This window comes from Gambusia affinis, linkage group LG02 (genome assembly GCF_019740435.1).
Source record: "Gambusia affinis linkage group LG02, SWU_Gaff_1.0, whole genome shotgun sequence".
Lineage (NCBI taxonomy): Eukaryota > Metazoa > Chordata > Actinopteri > Cyprinodontiformes > Poeciliidae > Gambusia > Gambusia affinis.
Window position 1 is genome coordinate 18,968,326 of NC_057869.1, and position 11,937 is coordinate 18,980,262.

Here is an 11,937-nt window from a genome sequence, read left to right on the forward strand (position 1 = left end):
GACTGATACCTGTGAAATGAAGTTGTGAATGCTGCATGGATAGGATTATCAATTGCAGGTTACCATTAAGAAAATAAACAAACTGCAAAGGGAGACAGACAATATCTCTGTCATCAAGTCTGTTGATCTTCTGCAAAAAAGGTTGCGTGACTAAGAAGGAGGAATATTTTTTTTCTCGCTTGTTTCCCTGTCTAAGGATGGCCTGCACTCTGTTTTCCCCCTCTTTCTCTTTCTCAGCTCAGTCTGTTTTTGCCTTGAGGGCCAAAGCTCCGGTTCATTGACAATGCTGAAGACCTGAAGCAAAAAAGTCCTTCTCCAAAGTTCACAGAGACAAGTCTTCTGATTTGTTCTCAAAGAAACAAAGGTTACACAAACAGACAAATTAACTAAGGGTTTATGTCAATCAAACAGACCATCAGTTTTGATGAGTTAGGACAAGACACTCGTCGTGGAGAGATCAGGTGAGTTTTTAACTCCCGTTGTGATGGAAACCATTGTTTTGCCCTTTTCCTTCCTGCCTTGCATTCCTCTGCACAATGCGATGAAAACTAAATTGCTTCTCAACAAAGAAAACTGGATTGGTGTAAGAAAAAGAAGCGGGTGAAGCTTCAGCCAGCTGAAAGATGCACAAGAGCTGAAAATACATCTAAACAAAGGCCAAGTGGAGCAGGAACCTCAGGAGAATTTTAATTCATTGGTCATTTTGTCTTCAGAGGGCTGCATGTTACCTGATATCAGGCAGACTGATTTTTATCTTTGACTCACAGCAGAACTAAGCCAGACACTGAAGTATTTAAAGAGCAAAGAAAAAACATCCACCAAGATCAGATTTATGCCCATTCAATGAGGTCCATGCGCACAGATGTTTTTGTTTCTACCCTCATAATCCCTTAAAAGCAAAAATCCACATCGGATGTCACATGACTGTTGCTTCAATGCGTGTCACCTTGCAACGCCTTTTTAGCTGAGCTGTATGACATGCTTTATAACCTCCCTGGCTCAGTTCATGAACGTTGAGTGATTTGTTGCCTCATGCCTGTTTTCCACACCTCAGAAGGAGGTAACGCTCTACACCGATACCGTGCGTCCTGCAGTGTGAATTCAAATACCCAGGTGCGTTTCATAAAGAACAGCGCTCATGTCAACACTGTACAGAGTAAATACATCCTTAACAGGAGAAAGAAGGGCATGTACTCACAGTTCTTCTAGGTAGGGGAACTTTTTGAATACATTTGCTGGAAGTTCAGTGATGTTGTTCATACTCAGGTCACTGTGGAGAGAAAATACAAAAGCAACACAATGACACATTAGCTTAGCAGTCATTTGGTTTAAGATCTCGATGACGCTTCAAAAGATTGAGCTTATCAATGAGTAGTTTTACCTGTTAGTGATTAATAAAATGCTTACTTTGATATTTTTACTCTTTTCCCATTTTGCAGTGTCCTAGTTTTCATTTTAGACATGGAATCAAGAAATACCTACCTTATGTAATTCTAAAATCAACATTGCTTACAGCTGTTTTATGTATCTGCATTAGTCCAAACTCAAGAAAAAGAATACCATAAAAAAAGTCCTTATTTTTAGCCCCAGGGATCTTCCTTTTTCAAATCAACAAGTAAAAACAGACATGTAGCTGCATGAAAAGTATGCATTCAGTACTTGATTTACTTCCTTACTAAATCCTCTGTGAGTTTGTGTTTTTAAATTTCTACAATGATTGTGAAAAAAACTTCTAACTGGAATAAGAGCTAATGGCACTAAAACAAAAGAATAAAAAAACAGAAGTTTGCCATCATGCCTCCTGAGGCAGAGATGTAAGCAATGAGGGCAAATTCATGTTTCATCTTGATAAGAATGAATTCCCTTACAAGACCTAAAGAAAAGATCCCTAGATGACAACACAAAGGATGACAAGCCAATAACTGGGAAAAAAAAGCCCCTAAACAAAAGTAAAACAAAAAAAAACAACAACAAAAAACAAGCTTTTCAAATTAATGAACCCTTTGGACCCCCCTTCCTTTTTCACTCCCCAACTGACCATCTTGAGTTTCATTGCCAGATCTCTCTCAGACCTTGTGTGTGGGCCCCTGAATCCTACAAGGATCACATTGCTCTTCCTCTGCAGACCCAAATACACACAGAGACACATATGCACACACACAGGCTTTAAAATATGCACCCTGACAGAACCCTCATCATCTCAGCGACCTATGTCCCATCTCCACTTACCTGCTTATCCAATTACCCTACGGACTATTCAGCTACAATGTTTCTATCAACATCTAGCTTACCTCACTAACCCCACTATCACCTTTTTCTACCTGGACTACTTCTCTGGTGGTGGTCTGCAGACAAAATGTGTGTTAAGCTGCTAGTATTCAAACGAGTCCATCCCTAATTACATTTTTTATAGTTTGTCTAAATTCTCATTGAATTGTTTACTGGTCTAAACCTCATGCAGGGCTTGGATACTGGAGGCTTCACAGTGACTATCACACTCTTTCCACCCTCTGTGCCTGGCTGCTTTACTCATCAAGGTCCTGGCCTGTCCCTGCTAAAACAGATTTCAAGAGGACACTAAAAATGCAGCTGTGATAAATGGTGACAGGCTTAAATGCTTCCACAAACAGGTATCTGCAAATTCCTATCCCATGTGCCCTTTGGATTTATTTCAGCACCGAAGCAGCAGATAATCTGAGAGAGAAGTGAGGCATGCTAATAAACAAGAAAACAGAGACTTTTAAGGGAGAGGCCAGGGTTAAACATCAACAACTAATGTGAAGACATTACAGCAAACCTACTTTACAAAATGGTTATTGAAAATGTTAAGCTTTCAAAATTGCTTTTCTTAATTTTAAAATCAAATTATTCACAGAACCCTGTTTACTAACTTTGCAGTGAAAGATTTTTAATATTTCCTTTCAATGTATATTTGCAGGCAAAATAAATGTTCTGCATTACAGGTGTTTTAACAACCACAAGCCATGTCAGACATCACGTTTTGTTGTCAGTACACACACTGACTACAACTACATTATGACCACTAAGGGTGCAAAATATAACATGAATATATTGTTAATAATCATATTTTGTAAGTTATGAATTTTCATTTTCCATGCTATTGTAATATTTAGCCAGTTGGTCAGTCTCACAGCAGCAGATGCTCAAACTGGACACAAATAACATTAATCAAAATGCTCAAGATCACAGAGTGATGGAAGCACAGTTGAGAAAAGAAGAAAATAGGCATATATTGCAAGTGCCGTTGTGATGTTAACCAATAATATCACTACCACAAGATTTTCTGATATCAAGCAGCCTGAATGACTGCCCAATTAACATAAAGCTTTGTGTAGTTTCTACTTTCTACCTTGTTGCTTGTTCTAGTTTGACGAGCACCACTCATAATGCCTGCAGACTGTTCTGGAAATGGGAATACGCACAAATGACTGAGACAACTAAACACGCCCCCTAGAAAAAGCGCGCTTCTGTAGTGAGACACTGTATGTGAGGACAAATATGGTGGGTATAAACTAGATCCAAGGCACAATCGTTATCACAACATCAAATATCAAAATTGAGAAAGAATTTTTGGACGCAAGTTTGATGGGCAAAATTATTCCAAGTGTCATGCAGCAACATCTTGTCCATATAAAATTAGCTGATTGGAAGAATTGTTACTGTTAAGAATCTGAAACTTACAGAGAATGGTGGGAGCTATCGGATGATGAAAAATGAAAAGTGAGAAGAACGTGGATTAATTTCAACTGATGCCATAATTGCAATATTCAAATGAACAAAGTTAGTCACCAAATATAACTACGAGCTAGACAAGACCTAAAAATTAGCTTAAGATAAAACCAGAGTTTACTGGCTGTTAAACACAGAGGGCTTTTTCAGCAAGATAACTAATACAGCAGTTGACCAAAAAAAAACAAACCCTGTAGATATAAAGCAACACACAGCAGCAAAAAAAAAAAAAAAAGTTAAACGAATGTATTCTAGCACTTAACCATAATGTCGATATTGTCATTTTTATGAAACTGAAGAAAACGCCCAAAACTGCAGTAAGACATGCTATGTTCTATCCCAAGGTACACTCCTGGCACACTCCCACTTAAGAAAAATATTACAAAGCATCAGTGTTTCACAGCTGCAGCCTAATAGCATTCAAGACACGTTCATTGCTGAATCCCATTTCACCGTATCCTCGTCAGTCTAGGCCTCACTTATACTGTGTTCTCTTCAACGTTTAGGGCTTTCCAGCTGTTTCAGAGGTGTAAAAGAAGCCCTGCTTTCGGTCCACTAAAATTTTATAGTTTTAATAATAACCATAAAACAGAAATAAGGTACAATTTAGGTGAATATTTTCTTCATTAAATTATTACTATTAGCCAAACCACATAATTCTGTACTTTGAGTTCTTTACAGTAATGTTTTGGCAACACTGTCAATCATTAACATAACAAATACCAGAGGATTTCATATTTAAAAATAAGTTATTGTCACAGTAATGATTAGACTAACGTATGCCAATTTTAGCAAAACAAAACAAAAAAAAAAAACAAAAAACAATGTTGTACTTACCTATACTTTTTGTCATTACAACAAATACAACAACCAACAAATGGTGACCTCTAGTGCTGGCTTGATAACTGTTTATATGTCACATAGGAACAAACTGAAGTTGCATCTGTTGTACAAAAGAATCCACCTTAAATAAAGTGCTAAAGCCTGGTAAGCCTGGGTGTAGCTGTATATAGGCCTGTCATGATAACAACTTTTGCTGAGCGATTAATTGTCTCAAAAATTATTGCGATAAACGATAATATTGTTTGAAGACCTTTGTACACTGATTTAATTGAAATTACGTAATAATGCATGCGATTTCCTGCCAAAGATAGATACGCTTTATTTTCAAAAGAACACTTAACACTGGAACTGATAAACAAAATAAATAGAACCAAAAACAAAAATAACAAATATCCATTAACAAATATGTACTTGAATAAAAACTAAACATAAAGCCAAAGTGGAAATAAATACTGCATTCAACCAAAAGAGTGCAGATTCTGAAGTCTGTATACTACTGTATATTGCCCTTCAGTTATCACTAGATTTAAATAGAGAATGTGGGCACATCTGACTGTTGAGATTGTTAGATTTTGTAACCGATCATCCTGTAGTGTGTGGTGTGTTACAGTAGCTTGTTGGCCACTCCGATCTAAATCAGGGGTTTTCCCCGACTGGGAGCGTTAATCCAGACTGTTGAATGTGACTGGTAGCCAATCAGAAAGCACGGATTCTCCTCGTGCTTTCTGAGGGGAAATTATGGAGAGGATTCCAGCGGACATTGGAGATGATATGTGGAAACAACATTAATTGTTTATTCAACATTTCGTGCAAAGAATATAGAAATGACAAGGGGAGGAGTTGGAGCTTTTGCTTTAAACACAATTTAAAGCAAAAGAAAATTTGTATAAACTGCAACTCCAATACACAGCTATTCCAATTGTTGAATTACCGTCTTAGTTTGTCATTTAATTCTGAATCGGCCTGATAATGACCCACTCATCTAAATCAGGTGATTGAAGCAGAAAAACAACTTTAAAAGGACCAGAGTTCAAGACCATCAATGTGATGTTCTCATTACATTCCCATTCTTTAAAAAACATTACTCATTCAATTGCAATAAAACTACTTGTCTATCCTGTTTTATACCAAATCTACCTGAGTCTAAAGGGTGTGATCCTTCTGTTTTTGACCCCGCTAAAATAAAATTCTTCCATGTTGTTTGATATAGTGTTTCATAGTGATAAAGTATTTAAGTTGGAGAAAAATCACACTGTCCCCCAAATTTTCTAACCTTGTTGAGAAGACACTAGCCACACAGTATAATGGTTATTGTGGCACTCAAATGTATTTGTCTCAGAACACTACTGTATTGTTTTCAATTCTTCTTTTTATTAATTCTTTGGTTTCAAAGGATATCTGCTATGACATAAAAAGTAATAAACATTGCCGTTTTGTATATGCAGAAATGACTTATTTCGATCTGCATCTTACTTGGGTTATGATTACTTTGAATAATCAAAATTTAAACATGTCTGCTAGGAGTCTTAAGAGAAGATTTCTTCAATAGAAGAAAGTGGAAAGCAGTAGAAAATTTCCAGTTGACAAAAACACAATTTAAAATCAGAAAGCACCATATAGCATATACATCAATTGCTCATAATTAGAAACAATCCTGTGTTTAAGACCACAGAAATTTAGCATGGTGGGATGCTGTCTGTTTTAGCAAAATTCATTCTCAAACAAGCTTAGAAAGTCATTTGAAGGAGCTCAAAGTTTATAAGTTAAAAAATTTCAAAAAGAATTTACTATCAGCTACTCCATGATGCAGGAAGCATACAAGTAAAGGACGTTAAGCTTTAACTTTAAACAAAGTACTTAAAAAGACATACCTGCATTTAAAACATTACATGTTACCAAATAACTAAAATATTGTTAATTCAGTTTTTTTACAAAGCTTTAGAAAAATAGTAAAGCACAGAAAATATTTACAAGAGCAAAACAACATACACTCAAAAATTGATTTTTTGTTTTTAATTAAAGCAGAGCATTTTCCATAAGTTAATAGAAGGGATGTATCTAAACCTGTTACTGAACCAGTGTTGTATTTAAAGTAGATAAAGTAAAATGAAGTGCTAGCCCATTTTTATTATTTCTATCATGTTTATTCAGACAATACATATTGTAATATATATATTTATAAAGATCATCTAAATTGTACTTGACATAAGTGAAATTAAGTCTTAAAATGGGAAAGCAGGTGAGCAATAGAAACAGATTCATTTGTTAATATCATTAAAACAGAGTAAATTTATTCAAGATTAAAGAATTTATATAAAAAATAAAAACCAGGAAGCATAAAAGAGAAATGCAGCTATTTCTTTTAAGAGAATGGAAACGAATGTTTTAAAAGAGCACTATAGAGTACTGAGGGCAAAAGGAGTAAGGAAGGTTAATATTCCTCAATTCACGCTGCTTTGCAGCAGGAACTACTGACTAGCTCCTTTCACCTCTACTGACCAAGAACAAAAGTATCATTCAGATGAAATGGACTGAGGGCACCAATGTTGAAGCCAGTAAGTTCCACCAGTTGAGTGCAAGACCGCCAATACCACCCCTTGTTTTTCCCCACGTCTTACCATTCAATGGAAAACCCAACCAAAACTGAAATGTAAAGGACAGCAAAACCTTATATCTGAAACTGGAAGAGAATTTGTGCAATCATTATATAAACAACATCCATTTGCCAAGAGTTAGAAAATGGTAAGCTACATACTTTCAAATAGATTGTTTTCTTTATTACTGGCTAAGCAGCTCTGTTTTTTTTTTCTCCCTCATCTGCTTTTCTGTGACAGGGCTGTTGCTACTACTTAAGCCAAACCTCAGTCCCAAAGTGAGCTGCAGGTAAGATTTTATGCCAACACTGTCAAAAGATTTATTGCAGAAATGTGTGGTCTTCCATGAGCAGGTTTTTCCTACAAATCAAGAAGGGATTTACAGCCAAATAATCTATTACACAATCTTGTGACTGAATGAGTTCCTTGCATACTGAGTACTACGGTCTCAATTTAGGAAGTATTTTTTATTGAAGTCACAACCAATCCAGTTAAACAAATTGGCTTAATTTTCTAGCAGATTTTCACCTTTTTGGTGTCACAACTTCGTAGAATGCATTGATTTGAAATGCATTCAACAAATTCCAAGTACTGTAAAAACAGAGCACTTCTACGTGAGGTCTTTCTTTAAGACATCAGCATATCGCTGCGGGTGCATTAGCCCAGAGAGAGGGAGCATTTGCAGCTGCAATATGTCACACTAATCCATCATGATCCCTAACCCCACCGCTCTACACACAAAAGGCCGAGGGAGAGGGAGAGGACAACTAAAGTTCACCAGACCAGGAGAACAAATGAGCAGAAGACAGAGAGAGGGACAAACAACCTTCTGCATACTTTAAAACGCAAAGGTGAACCTATTAAGAAATTCCGTATTTAAACTTGCCAAAGTGTATTAGGATCTCAGAATTAAGTATCGATAGATAAAAGAAAGCGAAAAGTTGAAGTTTGTCTTTTAAAAGAAAATATAGCATAAAACATTTAAAAAAAGGATTATGTAGAGATAACATTTTCATCTTGTGAGTTTATTACTTTTTGTTGTAATTGAGGCATCAGAGTAATATGGAGTACGGTTAATTTTTAGGTTCTAAAAAGTCTAACCAATCTATGATAACATTACTAATAGTCAGCATTTTGTCCTGTTTGTAGGCCTTGTGTGAAGCATTTTCATGTCTGTTGTTGACTTCAAGTGACACACATTAGTTTTCGTCCATTCAGTCCTACACCAATAAGCTTAAAATGTATAAACTTTTTCTGTAATTAAAATATTTGTTACTGCCGTAACCAAGTCACGCACTGAGATAAACAGTCGCCTAACTAAAGTCATAATTTCTTTTATTTGTCTTTTGCGTAAGCTCATGGAGGAGCGGTTGGTTTGGTTTGTGATTAACCTAGAGATTGTGAAACAAACTGTTACTCTACAGGGCAATCATCAACTGAACGTTTCTATGAAACTTAGTCACTTGTTTTAAGGTGGCTGTAACACTCAAACTTTGCCAGGGAATGTCATTCCTCCACCACAAGTTGCCTCCTTTATTTTATGTCTAAAATATAAACATAAATTAATTTGGAACAAATCCATGTTACTCAAAAGCCCAACAAAACACACACAGATTTATCTATGTGACCTTAGCTGTTGTCAAAATAGCTCACATAGCATTGACTAGTTATCTCTTTTACCAAGAACCAAATCGCAAATCGTTTCATTTTGTAGTTTGTTTTTGTGTTAAATTAAAATCTTCCATTTAGTTGGCATTAATATATTTTCCAAGACAACCTGTTAAAATGTATTTATTAACAAACTGCACTGACTTGCGTCTGAGTAGCTCAGTTTGTAACATAACATGCTGAGACAGCTAATATGCTGAAACACTACATGTTAATGCTGATATTGTGATGGTGTCCACATGTTTATGGTTTGTGGAATTTGTAAACATGGATCAATGTGTTACTTAAATCACGATAAGGGCATGCAAAACCTCTAGGTTAGGAAAGATCTGCAATGTAGCAAAGAATGCTGCAAATGATTCATTACTTGATATTTAGCAAAGGTTTGAGGTTTTGCTGCTTTACTAGATTACACAGAGATTATACTTAATGTGGTACACTTTAAACAGTACACTAAATTAACTAATCACAATCAGCTTGATTTTGACATCTAAATTACATTGAATAGTGTAATTGTGTTGCTAAGCAATACAAAGATTGCTTTAAGTTCCTGACATGTAGAGTATTGCCCTTTCCTACTTATCAGTTAAAAGCAAAAATCTTAAACAGAGTGAAAAGAAAAAAAGAGATTCAAAATGTGTTGAAAATTACAAGATCGAAAATCTTCTAGCAACAAGGAATAAAATCAACTCTACTGAACTACTGAATTACATATAGGGAAGAAGAAAAAGCTCTCGTTTCACAACCTCATTTAATAGCAACTTGTACAATAAATGTGTGTGAAAAACTTCCTGCGTTACCTTTTCAAAAGTAGAGATGAACTAATCCAAGAACCACTGATTGAATTCAACGCAATTATCAATTACAATCAATTCATTCTTCAACAGTGGTACTTTTTTGGAAAGTAAAATCATTAACAAGAAGCAGATTATTAAATTCAGATATAGGTCAATCTTGTAATCAATTTTATTAGGTCAATGGTACCTTTATTAAAGGATATGAAGCTCATTTTCACATTTCATGGTGACTGTTTCTTAAATTTAACAGTCAAACTAAAATAATTTTCAAACAAACATGTTTGTATAATACGAATCAATCTGGTTATTAATGGCCAACACCAATTTTTAGTATCATTTGAGATTTGGCTTGATAAATGACCCATATAGGTATTTTCTGCAAGGGAAAAAAATTAAGCAGGTTCTTTAGTAGAGCCAGCAGCTTTAAATCCAGCAGAAAATAAAGGAATTGTGAGACCATTTTTATTTACTCATCAAAGCATGTCCTGCAACTTCAAGATTTTTTTTTTTATTGAACTCAAAAGGTACATGCTGTTACATGATGCCTGTACAGACCAATTATTTAGATTAATTGGACTGAGTGGGTTGGGGTTACAATATCCCAGTAATAAGCCAATCAATTTAAAATTAGTTCATTTTGAACTCTTTACCTTTGAACTGGTCCATCTAGTTTGTGTGTAATTGCAATTTACCAAAGTCAAAATGGGTCAGACCAGAAAGACAACCAGATATAATTATTGGCCAGTAAAAAGCCTGATTGGTGCAGCTCTATTCAAAACAATAGTCTCTTGCATCATGCCCAATTTTGCTGCCGTCTCTCTTTTAATCATATTGTATTGCAAAATTATAAAATACAGCACTTTTAGGGCATTGACAACCACCAATAACAGAAAGGAAAAAGTTAGCACAGTGATGTTTAACACCATGTTTTACTTATCTTGTCAGAACAAAAACTCCAATTGAAAAGAAAAAAAAGAGTAACACAAACGTGGTTTCGGTTATGGGATTCTCATTATGGACGCTGAATAGTACTTACAGGTAGTAGGTGAAAGCGCTGAGCCCAGTTGGGACGGTGGTCAGTCCTCTCCCCGAGCAGTCTGCTCCCCCATCTTCATCGCAGCTGCATGAGGGCGAACATACGGCCGTCGACTGCCCTTGACCGGAGGCGCTTGGACGAATGAAGCACCACAAACATATCCAAAACAAATCCACACGCATGTTTTTGTTTTTCCCCTTTCCCAGTCGGTTCAGGTGGTGGCGGTGAAGAAGAAGGGGGCCTTTGTTTGCGGTTTATTCTACCCCGGACGTCGACTTCTCATGTGGTCGGGTCGGTTGAGGCATGAAGAAGGGATGAAGCCCAGCCGTTGCTTTTTAAAAACCAATCTTAACGTCCCCAGAACAAACGCATACTCACAAGTCCGACCAAAAACGTGAACATGAGCGCATAGCTAGCTTAAAAGCCTCACACAGTCATCGAGGACGAGCACGTTACCTTACTGTGAAACATTTCCCAGCCCTGTTTATGTCGTATTAGTCCATAAAGTAGCTCCGTTGGCGACAGAAGCGGCAGCCTACCTTGCGTTTCTTTTGCGTTTTCGCTGTCCCATTAAATAGCAAACATAATAACTATGCGCAATACATGGTAATGCGTTGCTAAAAGCCTGACCCTACACAAGCTTGAAACGCACAATACGATATTTTGCGTCCTGGTTTGTTTCCTTGCAGGAGAGCACCGTCAGTTTTCAGCCATTCCTCACATGTCCCCCCCCCCTTCTCCTCTCCTGACATCAACAGCGTGTTGTGTAGCTCGACAGGCACCCTACCGGACAACCTGCAGCAGCAGCACTGGGGCCCCTGGCCTGCGCAGCTCGGAAACCTGCGCTGCAGCGTTAGACTGCCAACCAGAGCACACTCCCCGACCACAAGTTTCAACACAGTCAGGTAAAACATCTCTGCAGGGCCATTACGACTGCTTATGGGTGTCTCTGCATGTAAAGAAGGGCATGGATCGCTCGTAATACCTCTTGAGATGTACTCACATTTCAGAACTAATACCACACTCAAGCAGACACTTGATTCACATCCAAATCATAAATGAATTTTAGAGTTTTTAAAGTGATTCACTAATTTTGATTCTGTGTAAATCTAAAACTTAACTTTGCCTATACTTTATATAAGTTTATGCTTTATTATTGTGTTTTCTTTGACGATTAAGGTTATTTGTCAAGTTATTTACACACAATGATTTGCTCTAAGTACTTAATGAAAAAAACTTTTATTTTTTA

At 36.6% G+C, this 11,937-nt stretch overlaps 1 protein-coding gene across 1 annotated transcript in view; it reads right to left on the reverse strand.

Moving 5' to 3' along the window:
- lgr4 (leucine-rich repeat containing G protein-coupled receptor 4) overlaps positions 1–11,490 on the reverse strand; it is a 31,581-nt gene extending 20,091 nt beyond the window's left edge. The window contains exons 1-2 of the mRNA XM_044100749.1: positions 10,689–11,490; positions 1,199–1,270 (exon numbers count right to left, since the gene is read on the reverse strand). Coding sequence (XP_043956684.1) covers positions 1,199–1,270; positions 10,689–10,870 — 254 coding nt within the window. The 5' untranslated portion in view covers positions 10,871–11,490. The remainder of the gene's footprint in view (positions 1–1,198; positions 1,271–10,688) is intronic.
- Between the last annotated feature and the right edge of the window lie 447 nt (positions 11,491–11,937).